We start from the raw sequence: 17,070 nt of genomic DNA, 5'->3' as shown, positions 1-17,070 counted from the left end.
CATGGGGCGGCGAGAGGGTTGCACCGGAGCTGGCCGTTATCTCAGTCCCCGAGGCGATGTTTGAAATCGAGGCGCGGAAATACCATTTATCAAGCAATCATCACAGATCCTGGGCTCAGATAGATGTTTGGAAGGATAACTACCTATTTCCGGCACTTCCAAGCAAGGCCACCTTGAATATTCTACTACTAGATTACTGGGCGCCTCCTCATGCGCCACGAAATTTATCGTGATCGTCCATCCAGGAGGTCTGGTGGTTATCAACCAAGCTCAAGAGCTCGCTGCCGGAGATGTCTTTATTGGAGTATCCCGACATGGCAATACCATGAGTTGGGAGAGAATGATTTGTGGTCTGAGCATCACAGAAGTTGAGCCATTTCATAGTCATTGGGTATATTGCGCCAGAACCTCGCGCTTAGCAGTAAATGGGCATACATCATTGGGCTGCTCTTATTGTCCACGATACCTCGTGGTAAGCTTGAACAAACATGTAGTTTTCGCCGACATTGTCTGGGGATGATCTTTGAGCCTTGCGGTTCAATTTCATTTCCTCGGCTTAGTTGATTGGAGCCCCTGTTTGCTCTTACGGTTGATGTTATTTCCCGACAACCCCCACCCTGGGAGCATGAACAACAGCATGACCTTGATGCTGTATTCGAGACGGAGCTTTGTATGGCTGATATATACTGAAGATTGGCAGCAAGTCTCATAAGCTGTCCTCAGCCCCTAACTGTCACGGTCCTCATTTCCAACTGATATGCCACCGAGTGAAATAGACATTTTTTCTGATCTCATAGCCCCTAAAGTAGGCACTACCATGTTACTACATCCTTCCAAGCTCATCCGCAAGGAACCTCTGACGAAGCCATGTGAGCGGGCCCAGCACTCAAGGTCTCGTGTCCCGACCCTGGCTGGCCCTTCCACTATCACGGCCTTGGCTTGTTCCATGTGTTGGACAAGATAACATTCCCTTTCCTCGCTGCCAATGCTGTGCCCAGACTATAGATAAATATAATTCCGCAAACGACACAAAACATTTGAAAGATAAACAACGGGGACGAGAAAATATGAAAGGCATCAGCGTTCCGTAGTCACGTAAAGCCACGCGTGGAAACATTGGTGATGCCTATGCCAAAATGAGCAACAAGGCTTGTATTAATTTAATGAAATTGGTTATACTGCTGGCTAATATCCTGCACACTCTACCTCTCAGATCTAGCCCTGATCCCGCGTCCCAAATCGATAGCCAGAGTTGCCGCCAGCAAGATAGCATTGAAAACTGCCATCATATAGAATGGTGCACCCGTACTCGTGACATCGAATAGGTAGCCGCCCAGCTTTGTGAGCAACAGTATTGCTGCGCCTCCACATAGCGAGTATACACCAGCTATGGATCCTTTCAACTGCACCCTGGAGGCTATAAGCTCGTCTTCCGGGGCAGCCCCGTTTGAACACTCCAGGAGAGGAGCGTTCTCATCTGTCCCATCCATCTGAGGCTGCGAGGTGGGCGCCTTAGCCGTGTCGGCTTTGAGCACGCCACGGCCCAGTAAGCCGAGGCTGGAAACAATGGCTCCGATCTGGCTGATGCCGAGTAGTGCTGCGACCAGGAAGACATAGCCGCCCCCGCCACGTCCGTCAACATCCTTGAACTCAGGGCTCTGGAGCCTGGGGAAAACTGAGTAGCCGATGACACCGCACAGCGTAGCCACAGTAACCGGCATATTCACACCACGCCAGCGTCTTGAGCTGAGATATCCAAACACAGGGGCACACAGCAGGGCCACGAGTTGTGCCACGCCAGTCAGAATGGAGGCCAAGACATAGGCGGCCCGGCACTCTTTCTTGAGCTCGGGCGACGGGTCGTGGGGTGAACCCTGGCAGAAGCCGTTGCCAATGAAGAACGTGTTAACGTAAAGTGGGATAAATAGGCTGATGGCCACGGTACTGGCTCGGGCCACGAAGCCGCCCAGGTAACCAAGGGCAATATGCGGGTCGGTGAAACCAAGCCGGATCGACGAAAGTAGAAGACGATGATATGGTAGAGGCTTATGCGGTTTGCTCTCATGAGACTCCGAGCCATGCGCCCCTTTTCCGCGCAAGCCCAGGAGCATCCGCCAGCCTTTACCTTCTTCCCCCTTCAGGCCCCGCAGTCCGACGAAGACGAAAATAGCAACAAACAGTGATACGACTGCCACAACGTAGAAGCTATAGGTGACAGCATCGGCCAGGGTGACACCCTCACGCTTCGAGAACTGGGCTGGCAATGGCAAGAACAAGATAAGAGACACCAGCGCGCCGCACCCGGTGAACAAACCAACGAGCCCTGCAAGTGCAGACGGCTTCCTTCCCGAGCCTTCTGCGTCAGTCTCTGAGCCGTGCTCGCCATCCCCGGCCGTCCGCGTGAAGGTCTCCGGCGTAATCGTGGCGTCGCTTTCAAAGCTTATCGCCACGCTGTCTCTCTGATTCGACCGAGCAGGTCTCCTCGACGCGGCGCCGCCGGACTCCTCTCCGTCCGCGGCCCCGCCAGCCGCGCCGTGATCGTCCGTCAGCACGGGCAAGATGGCCGTGACCATGGTGGCGGCGGCGGTGGCGCCGATGGCGAAGAGGATGCGGGCGAGGACGAGGCTCGGGTAGACGTCGCGAGCCTGGACGAATACGACGAGGGCGAGGGCGATGACGGCGTAGCCCAGGACGGCGACCCAGCGCACGCCGAGGCGGTCACTCGCGAGGCCCCAGACGGGGCAGGCGACGAGGGCGACGAGCTCGTCGACGAAGCCGAGGGTGCCGACAATGTCGCCGACGCCCTCCTTGAGGCCGATCAGATCGGTGATGACGAAGGAAACGGCACTGTTAAGGAAGACGAGGAAAGAGATGCTGAAGAGCGAGATGCCGAGCAAATAGGTGGTGGCTTGCAGCGGCGTTGTCGACGCGCTGAATGGAAGCAGACGCGCCATCCGCTGCGGTAGATGGCGACGCTGCGGCTGGTCATAATGATCACTCGGGGCCATTGTGTAGGTGTTTATCCCTTGTCTCGTCAGCTTCTCAACTCGTGCCCATCAATCTCATAGTGTTGTTGTTGTAGTTGTTTGTGTTGTTATCTTCCGGTGTCGTACGAAGATGAAGGGAGGTTCCAGCAAGCGTCGTCATTGACGCCCGCTAACCTTAGCTGATCGATCCACTATAGCTAGCCCAATCCCACCTAACCTTACCATGCGCGATTTGTTCCCGACTTTCCGGGTTCCCAAACCACACAATACCACTAGGAAACATGCCTTCATAATAGACATCCCCTAATAATGAAGGCGCTGTTTCTCGAACAAGACTTTCCGTAAATGAACTACCGACCGACCTATCTCATCAGCCACTAGGGTAGGCATAGCTTGATCCGATCGGCAGGACTTTGAGATACCTATCATTACGCCACTTAGATGTAACAGTACAATACAGCCTGATGGGGCAACAGTAGTGCCTTTGCCATGACAGGGAGACGTCCACATGAAGGGAACTATAACACCTCGAAGAACTCACAGTTACTGATTTGCTCAATATGTATAGACTCATAGAGACGTCATGTGTGGACAATATTTATTAGCATCACCATTATGAAACTCCTCTTTTCTTTCCCCCATGTGTAGAGTTTCGTACCAGTTGAAGCGCCTTTTCCCATTCCTATTACTTCGATACTCATTATTTGATCAACTCAAGGTCAAGGCCGTGGCTGAGTGTTAGTTAGTGTATGTATACAGTCGCCTCATCATCCTTTATGTTGAGCTGCCCGCAGTCCCTACAGCCAATTGCTTGCTGACACTGCCATACTTGGCTTGCCAGGCATAGAAATACATAAGGGCAGCAAACGGCTGCCCGAAGATAGTGAACGATACCCAGAAAATGCAGTTTCCGATCAACTTCCAAGTAGGGCCCTCTTTCTTGGCCAATGGAAGTGTAATGGTGATAAGTGGAAGCTGTAGCAGCATACCGAGAAACGCCACCCCTGTCCATTCTGTGTCAGCTTGGTCGGAATTCAGCAGCATCGAGGATGTCACTTACCAATGATGTTGTGCGTTGGCACACCCACAGCCAACTCGTGCAAAATCGCGGATATAAAGAACACCACTACACTAGCAGTGAAGAAACTATACCCGCGTCCCACCAGAGGAGAAAAGACATGGCGTTTCATGAAGTGCGAAACAGGCTTGTTCCACATTCGCCAATACTCGCCCAAACTGCCAGCATTCCACCAGTCATCGTAGAATGACCGATCGCCAAACCGTGTAACCTCAGCTAAGGCATTCAAAGTGGACTGGAACAAAGCAAAGAAACCGGCTAGCCATATGACCAGAGAAATCGTAGAAAGCTTCAAGAGCCTCTCCAAAATCGAGACAAAGTTCAAGGAGTTGATCTTGTCATACGAGTTCCTCAGCACTGGCGCGGCATACTGCGCACTACAGAACCAGATAAAGACACTCAAGCAGACCGCCTCGCCGACCCTCTTAAGGACGAAGAGCCATCTGATCTTCTCCGTACGTGGATAGACGGGTTGGTACACAAGGGTTGGTGCCCACCAGAAGTAAGCCAGGTTGGACATGGTGATGTTTTCGGGATATGGGCACTGGGCGTATATTTCGGGTAGGGATGCCAGCTCGCCCCTGATAGGATGTAGATAAGCATGCCGCAGGTCTCTGTTGGTGAGCGCATACGAAGCTGTCTTCAGCCAAACAACGATGGCGTGTAACTCGGTAAGGGTCCCAATTAGCGGATGGTGGATGTAGTTATAGACCACGAAACTGGTAACCGTGAGAGCGAGAGTGGCATTGACGCCGTGGGCCCAACGAACTCTCGTCCACATCAACTTGAAAACCTGCTGCTGATCAACAGTCGGGCTTGACGATCCTCCACGGCTGATAGCAAGTGCACGAGAAGCCTTGGCTTGCTGCGCCGCGTATAGTTCAATTGAGTGGGCAACCCAGAGAAAGCACGGGATCAGGAAGTAAAGGGCAAGGCCTAGGATGAGGTCTTGGCGCCTGAAATCATGGCACGTCAGGCATACCAGATTGCCATACTGGAGGATGTGTAAGTGCGAGTCGCCACGCAGCTTTGTGGGGATCAATAACCTACCTTTTGGAGGTTCTCAATGATGAGCCGCACATTTCCCACAACTGTATATCGTAAGTATGCTGGCGGGATTGAACGGGGAGATAGCCCGTACCTAATACTATCACCATCAGATTTCGAAATCCGACAAAACTTGGTGTAGCAGCAGAGTCGTGACTAAGCGTTGAAGGGCGGACCTTTGAGTGTATCGCCGCAACGTGCCGGTATTTCCTGATGAACGTCTTTCCCTCCGGCGTTGTGCCATCCGGTCTAGGCTCGTTCTTGACGGCTTCGACGGCAGCTTTGTCGGTTCTGCGCAGCGAGGCAGAAACAGCAGCCGTCTCGACGGCAGTTGTCGTTGCGGAATCCATAGCGTATCAACGTTGTCAATTGCCACCAATGGTCACGCTCAATCTTCTGACCACATGAAGTGGAAGCCAGCAAGAGGATTATTATAGTCGAACAGAACAGATTATTAAGACAGTGAATCAGACTCTTCGCAACCGACGCCCGTCAGTGGCGTCAAAATCCCACCGGCGCCGAGGCACGCAATTGTTTTCTTGGACAAGGGGGCCGAGCCTTCAAGGTTTGAGTCTAATAAGTTTGGTTTCGTTGGCTTGAGCTGCAATACAGGGAAATGAGCTCCTTCCTCGCTCTGTTTCCGAATGCTGCAGTCGAATTTGAATTGGTAAAAGGCAAAAAAGGTATTAAATTAGAGGGATGAAGGGTTGGGGAAGGTCAAAATCACATCACCCTACATCCAAAGCAAAGCAGTGCTTGGTGTGTCGAGCTATGGGAATTTGTCCTGTCCAAATCCTGCGCGGAGGGGCGAGGACGTCAAAGTATCAGGGGACATACGTCAAGTTAGGTAAGAACTTGAAAACAGCAGTCGGGGAGGGGAAGCCGCAGCTGGGATAACCATTGGTCAATGGACCTGGAATGCTATCCTGCAAGCTGCTCAGCAATAACAACATAATATGCAGTGTGCCAAGGTGTGTTATTTTACGGCGAATCAATCCCATTTTAATTATCGCCATGCGAAGGTGTGTCGGAAAAGATAGGAGGACGCTGTACTCCGTAAATTCATTGCATCAGAGGACCCTGCCGATTCAACTGTCCATTTGATGTTGCAGCGACGAGTGGGGCTGGCATGTGCTGGTGGGAACCTTGAATTCAGCTCATCAATGGCCAGACCTGAGCTGCTGGCACATCACCCGCGAACATATGTAGCACTTTCATTCTTCACCCGCCTGCCTAGATGAGGAGAATTGCCATGGCTTATGCTGAAATTGACTGGAGGTTCTGCTCTCGTGATGACACTGATCGGTGGAGATAATGGCGAAAATGAAGGGCTGCCTAGATTGAGTAGAGTTCGAATGGAATGGAGGTCATTTCGGGTTCCCGTCTGGCAGCAGAAGAAGAAGCTGGTTAAATTATGGATTAGTTCAACTGCCAGGTACGTGCAGTTTCAACGGCTAGAAACGCTCATACATATGCCATATTGCAGGCTGGGTTATCTCAAATCTGGAACTGAAAAGTATTTGATATAATCACTTACGGATTTCAGTCCATTGGGATTTGGCATACAACATATTCCACGTTGAATTGACAATGATATATTGGAACATGTAGTCAATGTCGTTCCCCTGTTCATCAATGGGCTTCCTCCACACCTATAAGAGATGTGGGGTCAGGTTCAATTGACCTTCCAATAAAATGGATGACCCTTACATAAGCAGGAGGGTACAGTCTGGATGTACATTGCGGCTGTGACCACCCTTGGAAATGGATCCCAGCCATTTGAGGCTCAAACAAAGGCAATTCAATTGAACATTGAACATCAACATCCTCACACGCTTGCATTCCCACTCCATTTACTAGCATGACCTTATGATCATTCTGACCGACTTCTATTGGATGTACAGTTGACGTGCTTTGCCACAATTATTCGCTCAGCAGGGCATCTCAAGACACCTCGCCGCACATCAATACGTCGGTTGGCGCGCGCCTCGTTGCTTGTCCATGAGATAAAGACCATCACCATGTCCTACGACAATCGTGGGGATTACGGAGGAGGCGGAGGAGACGATGGAGGCAGGTTTGTACGAGCTAGGGGCCGACGGCCAGTTACCGACTATGGCGCCACCATGGCCCATTGGATGCGCAACCGCAACCCCCGGTACAAGGGTTCTTTCAGAGGCGAAGCTGAGCGGCCAAGTGCCAGTTACATCGTCGATGTAAGTGAATGATACAAACACCACAGGCTCTGTAGCCGTTGCTGATATGCCCCTAGATGTTTCCTCCACTGGCGCGAGTCACAAGGCCGGCGGACTCGGTGCCTGTAAAGCACCTACACTCATCCCTCAATAAGATCAAGCATCCGGTTAATATCGTTCGCTGGACACCAGAGGGCCGTAGGCTACTGACCGCCTCAAGCAGTGGCGAATTTACCCTCTGGAATGGCACTGGCTTCAACTTTGAGACTATCATGCAGGCTCACGATGTTGCCATCCGTGCGATGGCCTATTCCCACAGTGATGATTGGTTAATATCAGCCGACCATGATGGTACCATCAAATATTGGCAACCCAACTTCAACAACGTCCAGGTAATTCATGGCCATCAGGACCCAATTCGAGATCTCGCCTTCAGCCCAAATGATACCAAGTTCGTTACAGCGTCAGATGACTCAACGCTGAGAATCTTCGATTTCAGTGGAGGTGTTGCAGAGAATACACTACAAGGCCATGGCTGGGACGCAAAGAGCTGCGATTGGCACCCCAGCAAAGGAGTCATCGTATCAGGGTCCAAGGACCATCTAGTGAAATTGTGGGATCCTAGATCAGGACGCTGTCTTACTACCCTCCATGGACACAAAAACACCATTACAAAGACCTCATTCGAGCGGGTCCGGGGAAACTGCCTTGCCACATCAGCTCGAGATCAGACTGCCAGAGTCTTCGATCTGAGGATGATGCGTGATGTTTGTTTGCTAAAAGGCCATGAGAAGGATATATCCACTTTGACCTGGCATCCTACACACCCGAACCTACTAAGTACCGGTGGCTCTGAGGGTTCCCTTTTCCACTACATCTTGGACGAGCCCAATACACCGGCCGGACAGCCTATCAGCATAAGCCCTTACGAAAGCTCCGATCCCTTGTCTGCACCGTCGCAGACTATATCCCTGCGCATAAGATACCTTATGCACACGACTTCGCAATATGGTCATTAGACTGGCATCCACTAGGTCACATACTTGCATCGGGCTCCAACGACAGGATCACGAGATTTTGGTCTCGTGCTCGACCCGGCGAGACCGAAATCTTCCAAGACAGGTATCATATAGGAGAGGCAGCCGCAGAGGCGCAAGGAACATGGCACCGGCGAGACGGCCGCCGTCAGCGTCAAGAGGAGGAGGAGCAGGAGATAGAAGACGAAGCTGAGGGCTTGGTTGACCAGAAGATGCCCATCAAGCAACTCGGTGGGGGGTTGCCTGGCTTGTCGCTACCAATCGGCGGCATTCCTCCGCCGCCCCAGATCCCCGGGGTTGGATTCGCACAACCATCTATCCCTCTGCCCTTCCCATTGCCCGATATGAACGGTGCCGTGCCGCCTCCGCCGTTGCCAGGCATGGATCCTACCAACCCTGCAGACTTCGCTAAGATCGCGGAAATGATGCAGAAAGCAGGCGTCCCTCTTCCCCCACCTCCTGGCATGGCGCCACCCGGTTTCGCTCCTCTAACGAACTTTGTGTTACCTGCCGGCTTTCCACCACCTCCCGTCCCCCCCGGAACGCAACAATGGACGCGATTGCTGCCGCAAACGCAGCACGACGGAGGGCTCCTCTTCCTAGTCAGGAGGACAGCCTGCGAGCAGAGCAGAAACAAGGAAACTATACGAGGGTGCGGTAGAACCGCAAGGGTAGAGAAGCTTGGTTTTCCTTAGAGCAGGAAGCCATGCATGTGGTATAACAGTAGCCGTGGTTTGGAAACCCAATGAATCGATTTAATATACCAGCGTGGTCTTTTTAATGGGCAGACCAGAGTGTTTCAGAGTAAATCGGGTTCCTACCTACAATATTTCCCGGTGCATAGAGGGCATCTTGATGGTTCTCGGGCCTTCCACCCAGATACTGACGCTGAACACTGCTGTTTTTCATGATTATGAAGATGAATTCTTCGCATAATTTGCCAAAGATGCTATGCTATGCTATCTGTATCTCTATATACATGATGTACCTCGTCTCTGCGTGACTTTCTCCCGTCAACCAAATAACTTGCGTTGAAAATCCAGGCACGATACCTAGTATTGAAGCCATCCCAGACCTAAAGCTTCCATGGAAGTATCACCAAGACGGGCCACTTCGTTATGAAGCCCGAGGCCAAACTCAAAAAGCAGACGACTAATAACTAAAGTTCGACGACCTGCAAGAAATAAACGATGCAAGATTAGAGTTAAGGTTGCGTTCCACCTGTGACAAGCGGGCGTACCCCTTTGATATCCACGCCACTGATTTGGCTTCTTCTCTATTCACAAATGCCCTCCTCTCCCCCTCCTTTATTCCGTCTTTACCGCTTCGCAGGAGGCTTCGCGAAGGCCTTCTGTCGGTCCGCGTAGTCCTTGATGACGAGGGCGCAGGTCGTGTCGGCGCAGAGACGCTTGCGGCGCTGGACGGGCAGCTTGGCGGCGAACTCGAGGCCGCTGGCGCGCTCGACGGCCTCGACGGGGACCTCGAAGTCGGTGATGGGCTTCTCGTTGGGGATGGGGGCGTTGGGCAGGACGAAGGCGCCGATGGCGACGTTGCCGCCGACGGCGCCGTCCTCGGCAAAGATGACCTTGTAGAAGTGCGTGGGCACGGCGACGTTGGGTGGGTTGCCGATGACCTCGTACTTGACGTACCACTTGTTGTCGGCGGGGTCCTTCTTGGGCAGGTAGAGCGGGCCCGTGACGATGCGCACTGAGGGGTAGCGCACCGTCAGGCGCCGGCAGAAGTCCTCAAAGTGCGCCCAGTAGTCCCGGTTGAAGCCCTCGCCCACCTGCGGGCACATGTTGGTTAGGAAGAAGGTCTCGTCCATGGCCGTCTGGCTCCATTTCGCATCCGCCGCGGGCACCTGGTGGCCACGGTCGTAGCCCGACCGGTAGTAGTCCTTCAGCTTGGCGCGGAACTTGTCGGGCACCGCGTCGTCCTCGTGGAACGTGCTGTGCTTGCGGTCGGCATCCTTGGAGGCGAGCGATGCCGGCGTGATGTGCTCGATGACCCAGTTCGGGTTGCGCAGGCGTCGGTCGAAGGAGGAGACGAGGGCGGCGCGCGTGGCGATGTCGGCTACGGGGCCTGGGAAGCCATACTCGAATAGACCGGACGGGTCCACAGGCGCAGTGTCGAGGGCTGCGGGTGCCGAGGTGGACAGACCCGTTTGTTGCGCGTTGGCGGGCTTAAAGATCTGGTTCGCGGGGATAGGCAGCGGTGCCGAGGCAGCGCCTGCTGATACGGTTGTAGTGGTATATATTGTCTTGGTGTCGAGTTTGCGATCGGGTTGGGAACGTAATGAATACATTCCGGCTGTGAAAGCGGCGCCTGCTCCAGCACTGGCAGCGGCGATAATGGCAACTGTAGTTTTAGACATCCTGGCAACTCTTGACTGGCTCCCTATGGGAACTCGCTGGCAGTATCGAGGTTTTATACGAACGAGGGAATTAAGGGGGGGTATTTAGGTGAAGAGGAAGGAAAGGTCAGGCGTTAGGTGACTATGAGAGTATGAGCAACACTCATGCACGTGGGAAGTACTACACCTGCTATCTCGACGGCCCTCGTGGTGATGGCGGGGTGGTCGCTGTTCCAAATTTGGTCTCGAAGGGGAATCGGGAGGGAAAATTCACACCGAAGACTCAGCCTCGAGACGAGTTAGGACAAGGCTAAGGGAAGTCGCCTGGGCTGCAGGTACGGCACCGATCCCTGCTTTTCGTGATTGGGCGTCACAACCATGGGAATCTTTGGAGCACTTGACTGTTGATGAGAGATCGGAATCGGACATGAAGCATATAACTTCTCGATCCCTCCTACCCTATCTATGCCGTCTTTGAAATCCCATCTACTGTCTGTTGACTTGTTGAGGAGGTCACGCTTCACGCTTCACAATCCTGCATGTGTGCAGTTTGTGCTTAGTGCGATACATAGTACGGAGTACCACCAGCCAGTCATCCCGCCCAGTAGGGGACATTGACAAGACACCCGACCCTGTAACCAATGTCACCCCCCCCCCCAAAACAGCCGGCCTTTAACTACGCGTCAACAGATTTCCATAATAACGGCCACTGAACTGTTAGACAGCATCAATGATGAATTCGAGTCTCTATGTAAGTATTGTATCTTGCCATTCGAGTGTAATGAGAGCGTTGCAGCATATCGAACTGTACAGCTTTGGGTGCTACTCAGATGTGGTTAGGCCTGAAGTCTTGTCCAGAGGCACTTTGGGTCACCCAGCAGTCCACTGCCAGCCTATGGACACTATGCCGAAGGCAATAGTTGCACTCTGATTCGCTCGGGGCGCGACGTTGCCAGAAGCTTGAGGTATCTACCCGCGCGTGCAGGGAGCCCCACCACCTACCCTACCTGCCTACGACGTAGGTGGTTAACATTGAAAGATCTGCCGGCCGCCCTGATTAGCACCGATCTTGCCCTGCCATGCCATGCGCGGTTGCTGAAGATAGTAGTCGCGTCGCCCTTGCCGTCTTTTCCTGAATAAGAGACAGCATGATCGTGTTCTGTAAATTGATCAAGCCGGGAGGCAGAAGGAAAAAACAAGATTCAGACTCTACCTTCTCACCGACCATTGGCGGGCGTTCCTACTGCGGTGATCCCTATAGAAAATGGCCATCAAGGTGCTTGCAATGCAGCTTCGGCGGGATGCTTGGCATGCCATCATAGGTCCAAACGCATGCACCCCTATGTACAAAATGTACGAAACCGCCTTGTCGCGACTAGCTTTCGGCCTCCTTCCTGCTACTGCAAGCTTGCAACGACTCATTCTCCTGGCAGGTACCCCCTTCTGGTTGATGATTCCATGTCTGCCCATGTCGTGAAGCTGCGTCTTACTCCCTCCTTTACTTGTTGTGCATATACTATACAAAAGGCGCTGGTCCGTTCAGAAGCACTTCTTTGTTCTTGACTACATTCGTTCCAAGTCCTTTCACCAGTCGCCTGTTCACGATTCTACCCAGCTCCCAGAAACGAACCACGATTAACGAACGACACGCCAATGCTCCCCTGATACCAGCCTAGCCAGATCTCCTGCGAACCCGATCGAAGGGTACGACTACTGCAAGGCACCCAACGGCGAGACGTCGTTGATCAGAACCAATCATGGAGGCCATGGATGGAACAGGTCTCAATAACGATACGAGGGGGTGGATCATGTGTGTCGTGGCCGGCATTGGTGGGTGACCCAAGTCACGTACACCGTATATATTCGTCTGGTATGCTGACTCTTCCATCGTAGCTTGTGTCTTCGGTGCGAGTATCATTTATGTCGACAAGCTCGTCCGTCTGTTCCCCGGGAAGCGGGACTTCCGCATCCAGGAAAATAGCACTTTCCAGGCCTGCTCGCTGAGTCTGAGCTTTGGTATCATGGTATGTACCGTGCACTCCTCCATGGCGGCTGGCTATGCAGGTGCTTTTTGTAGCATATTACTTACATGGTCACCCTAGATTTTCATGTCACTCTACAGCATGCTCCCTGAGGCAAAGAGCTACCTTAACAAGGGTGGCATCTCGGAACAAGCATCTGGCTTTATACTGATGGGATGCTTCATCGGTGGATTTGTCGGAATCCAAGTATTGTCGAGGGTCTTCCATCAGTTTTTGCCCTCGCATGTAGTCGACTGCGATCACAGCCACGAGGAGCCCGCTCATGAGGGACACGCCCATGCCCATGATACTACTCGGAGGCAGTCACGGGCGAGAAGCTCCCATCAACACCGCGAGGTCCCAGGTGGGAACCTTGATAGCCGAAGGGTATCGGTGACAGGTACTAACGGACACGCCACCGAATCTTCTCCTCTACTCTCCTCCCAAACTACCGAAACTAGAGCGAGCGGTCAGCCGGCTGGACTGGCAAGGCCAGGGACCGGGGACAGTGATACCGTGATTCAGCCTTTCCCCAACCGTGCTATTCGGAGCAAGACCACAACACTGGATAGAAGACCTTCAATACTCCAAGTGCAGAAACGGGTCATGTCATTTGTGAAGGACACTAAAACTAACTGTGACGAGTCCGGGCCTTGCTATGGTTACTCGGATCCCTGTGGCCTTGAATGCTTCAAACACCTGAGTAGCCGCACTGGTTCCCGTGCTTCGACGTTGCTGCGTACAGCCACGGGTAGTTTTCATCCTGGAGCACATGACATGACGAGGCTAGATGAACAGGAGGGTCAGGAGGAGACACACAGCGTTGCTCTAGTAAGCCCAAGCTGTCGCTCAAGCCGGACACACTCCAGAGATAGTCGCAATCATCCAGATCCTAGCGATGTTCGCGAAGGCCGTCCAGAGAGGGAGGGTTCCGTCTCGACGCACACCGAGGACGTAGAAGCTCAGCACCATCACCACGTAGCTGAGAACGGCTTTTTGTCGATAGGCTTGCAAACATCGGTTGCCATCGCTCTACATAAGTTCCCCGAGGGCTTCATAACCTATGCCACGAACCATGCGAACCCGCGCCTTGGCTTCAACGTCTTCCTCGCACTTTTCGTACACAATATCTCCGAGGGCTTTGCCTTGGCTTTGCCGCTCTACATGGCACTCAACAGCCGTGCAAAGGCCATGCTCTGGTCTTCTGTACTAGGCGGACTGATCCAGCCACTGGGGGCGGGCCTTGCCGTTCTGTGGTTCCATGTGGCCAAGCAGACGAACCATACTCCCACGGCTGTGTTTTACGGATGCCTCTTCGCCGCCATCGCCGGAATCATGGCGAGCGTGGCCCTGCAGCTCTTTGTCGAAAGCCTGAGCTTGAAGCATAACCGCAACATGAGCATTGGCTTCGCTTTCTTGGGCATGTCTCTTCTGGGACTGAGCAATGCTTTTACTTCTCATGCACATTAGCGTGGAGAAAAGGGGGCTCTGGCGTTTGGTCGATCGAAGTGCTTACATTGAGGTTTATCCGGTTACGGGTTTTGCTTAGTACTGCAGTATAAGGTACGGGCTTGGCCCGCCTTGTTCGGACATGAACTAGCGTAATCGCTGCATTTGCATTAGGATGGGAGTCACTGGCCTTCGAATCGGTTGCATAGGGTATAGGTGACTCGTATTATCATTTTATGGTTGGTTCGGCATTCTCATAGATTACTTTGGAATTCATCCCCCAGCGTATAGCGTTGTAGCATAGAGCTAGCGATAGGCTCGCCCAAACTCGGGATATATTTATATATACCAATGCCTCACTTACTCATTCGTCTTTGTTGTACCGTGCAAAGTCTTAACACTGATTATGCCATTTGGCAGTATGCATTTTCTGTTCCCCAATGACTTGAAGCCCAATGAATTGATTATCATAATCTACTCGCCTCGGCCTCCAAGACCGCGACGTCGTGTCTGCCTATACGTTACATAGATACATCATCACAACCTGCACGCTTCCGACCTATTACCGCCTAGTGCCCCGCTCATCATGACTTCGCCGTCTCGTTTAGGGGCGGCTTGATTCAACATGACCATCTCGCGTCCACCACCGATGCCCCACCAAGCCACCCCGATAGCCGCGCGCTCGACGTCCATCTCGCCGCTCACCAGGACGTCCCAGAACCGGCTGCGCACGACCTCGCGCAGAGCAGGGTCGACGACGGTGTTCATGGCCTCGGCGGTGCGGGTGAGCCAGTCCTCGACGATGGGCAGGGGTAGGAACGGCAAGGCGTCGACGAGGAGAGGACGAGCGTCGTCTGTTCCGATACCGGCGGGAGCGGTTGTTGCTGTTCGCCATTCATGACGTTATTGTCGCCGTTGGCCGGCCCGGGCTCGGCGGGCAGCGGGTGCGTCGTGGCGGTCGCGGCGCGGAAATGCAGCATCTCGAGCAGGGTCTCGGCGAGGAGCGGGTGCGAGGCCGCGATGGGGAAGGGCGGGCTGGCGATCTGGACGACGGTCTTGAAGGCGAGGCGGAACTGGCGGGGCGAGATGCGGGCCGGGAAGGAGGCCAGGAGGATGTCGATGTAGAAGGGGATCAGGGCGATGGCCAGGGCCGCGTGCTGGGGGCAGCAGAGCACCGAGAGGACGGCGGCGTGGGCGGCCTCGTAGAGGGGGGAGGGTCAGCGATGTCGGCTGGGCCGCGACAGAGGACGATGGGGGCACGGCGGAGAGGTGCGCGGTCGCCAGCGTCAGCACGAGGCTTTCGGCGGCTGGGGTGGGCAGCGAGAGGGGGAGGTGTTCCGCCGTGTTCAGGTAGAATAGAGTCAGCGCCTGGTCGAGCGGCGTGAGGGCGGGCGAGTTTGGCTGGCCCGGCGCGGTAGGTTGTGCTTCCTGCAGGAAGCGGACACATGCGTCGGGGTAGCGGGTGATGATGTCGAGCGACGTCATATATGTGAAGACGTAAACCTGGAAGGCGTCTGCCCCTTGCCTTGACGATATAAAAGAGAGGTTTCGTAGAGTATGAAGAGTTTTAGAGGCGACGGTTGGGGCCGTTGCATCGTTACGCAGTCGAGGGTCCAAAAGACATCGCCCCATTATAGGCTGCACGGTAGCAACGACGGTGTACAGGATCTTCTTCAAAAGCCGCCATAGCATAGCCCAGGGGCCTCGAAGCATGTCTGGAGGGAGGACAGCAGCTTCTGTCGAGATATCGACCGGGGAGAAGGGGCATTGCCGCCATCTTTCTAATAAGCCAGCCGAGAACGCGAGGAGTCTATCCTGCGTATCCAAGACAACACTCGAGTCCGCTGCATGCTGCACCGCGAAGGCGGTGAGTCGCGATAAGGGGCCCATATTCTGAGGCAGCGGCCGCGCTTCGAGCTGCTGAACGTGGGCAAAAGAGGACGGGGAAGCCCTATAGAACGTCTCATGGCCTGCCACATTCCCCGCCGATATGGAGCGCAGGAAGTCGCCATCCTGAAAGCCCTCCGGCCCGGTCATGGCCCGCACCGCCGCCGGCAGCACCAGGTCGCAGTTGAGCATCTGTCTGTGGTGGTCCGAGAGCACCGGGAACACGTAGGCCAGCGCCAGCATCACCGCGTTGGACCCGAGCTCTCCTCCGGTGTATGGCCTCCTCCGGCTAGTGTCCTCCAGGGCCAGGTTGGCGGCCGTGACGACGGCCTGTTCGAGCGTCGCCCGCAGGCCGCGCGACAGGGCCCGGCAGCCCTCGCTCTCCATGCCCATGAGGGTGCCCGTGAGCACGAGGAGGTGCTTCCAGCGCGCCGAACGGTCGTCGGCGCCCTTGGCCACGGCGCGCGCCCAGGTGTCGCAGCGGACGCCGCTGCCGACGGGCTGCTGGCCCCAGCGCAGCTTCGCGTTCTCCTCCTCGTTGCGCTGCACGTGGAGCGCGGCGGTGTTGTAGACGCTCAGGACCCGCAGGCACGTCCGCAGACCGTCCCCCGCAACGGCGAAGGGCGCCGGCTCCCCCCATATCGCGCGGGCGGTGAGGAGCTGGGAGGTCAGGAGCGAGATGTTGAGGTGGTTGTTGAGGTTGCTCAGCAGCGTCGCGGTGCTCGCGTGCAGTCGGTCGACGTCGGCGGGCCGGTGCGGTTCCTGGTAGGCTCGCAGCGTAGTGGTCAAGAGTCGGTCCGCAGACATTGTTACATGTTTGTGTGCGTCAGCACCGGCGCGGTCTACATATGGGTTGATCGGCTTGCGCTCTCTCTGGTTGTTATCTGGTTGTGTGCATGCCCAGACGAGATGGTAGAGGTCACATCAAATGTACGTGCTTTGCTCGGCGACAGCTCCTACCAATTTGCCGAGGCACGACGTCAGCCCAAGCCACCCACTAAAACGACCCCAGAACA

The 17,070-nt window shown here is 54.4% G+C and overlaps 6 protein-coding genes across 6 annotated transcripts; 2 read left to right on the top strand and 4 right to left on the bottom strand.

Annotated features, from left to right (window-relative positions):
- Positions 1-1,202: 1,202 nt before the first annotated feature.
- Positions 1,203-3,008, bottom strand: PG994_010395 (uncharacterized protein; the record flags this gene model as incomplete). Its single annotated transcript, XM_066861804.1, has 1 exon — positions 1,203-3,008. The coding sequence occupies one exon, from the start codon at positions 3,006-3,008 to the stop codon at positions 1,203-1,205; it is 1,806 nt and encodes a 601-aa protein (XP_066710914.1).
- A 753-nt stretch (positions 3,009-3,761) lies between these two features.
- Positions 3,762-5,462, bottom strand: PG994_010394 (MBOAT family protein; the record flags this gene model as incomplete). Its single annotated transcript, XM_066861803.1, has 4 exons — positions 3,762-3,991; positions 4,048-5,059; positions 5,116-5,156; positions 5,207-5,462. The coding sequence occupies 4 exons, from the start codon at positions 5,460-5,462 to the stop codon at positions 3,762-3,764; spliced, it is 1,539 nt and encodes a 512-aa protein (XP_066710913.1).
- Positions 5,463-8,556: 3,094 nt separating this feature from the next.
- Positions 8,557-9,039, top strand: PG994_010393 (WD40-repeat-containing domain protein; the record flags this gene model as incomplete). The annotated part of the gene is made up of 1 exon (XM_066861802.1): positions 8,557-9,039. One exon carries the CDS (start codon positions 8,557-8,559, stop codon positions 9,037-9,039), a length of 483 nt encoding a protein of 160 aa, XP_066710912.1.
- Positions 9,040-9,662: 623 nt separating this feature from the next.
- PG994_010392 (mitochondrial nuclease) lies at positions 9,663-10,718 on the bottom strand (the record flags this gene model as incomplete). The annotated part of the gene is made up of 1 exon (XM_066861801.1): positions 9,663-10,718. The coding sequence occupies one exon, from the start codon at positions 10,716-10,718 to the stop codon at positions 9,663-9,665; it is 1,056 nt and encodes a 351-aa protein (XP_066710911.1).
- A 1,736-nt stretch (positions 10,719-12,454) lies between these two features.
- PG994_010391 (uncharacterized protein) lies at positions 12,455-14,188 on the top strand (the record flags this gene model as incomplete). The annotated part of the gene is made up of 3 exons (XM_066861800.1): positions 12,455-12,527; positions 12,591-12,721; positions 12,800-14,188. 3 exons carry the CDS (start codon positions 12,455-12,457, stop codon positions 14,186-14,188), a joined length of 1,593 nt encoding a protein of 530 aa, XP_066710910.1.
- Positions 14,189-14,704: 516 nt separating this feature from the next.
- Positions 14,705-16,861, bottom strand: PG994_010390 (peroxin 8; the record flags this gene model as incomplete). The annotated part of the gene is made up of 3 exons (XM_066861799.1): positions 14,705-14,962; positions 15,013-15,366; positions 15,410-16,861. 3 exons carry the CDS (start codon positions 16,859-16,861, stop codon positions 14,705-14,707), a joined length of 2,064 nt encoding a protein of 687 aa, XP_066710909.1.
- Positions 16,862-17,070: the final 209 nt, after the last annotated feature.

Source organism: Apiospora phragmitis (genome assembly GCF_038363925.1).
Source record: "Apiospora phragmitis strain CBS 135458 chromosome Unknown utg000010l:1.0-9815664.0:1.0-9183399.0, whole genome shotgun sequence".
In the NCBI taxonomy this organism is placed as follows: Eukaryota; Fungi; Ascomycota; class Sordariomycetes; order Amphisphaeriales; family Apiosporaceae; genus Apiospora; species Apiospora phragmitis.
The sequence above is the reverse complement of the archived record's forward strand: the minus strand, read 5'-3'. Positions and strand labels throughout refer to the sequence as shown.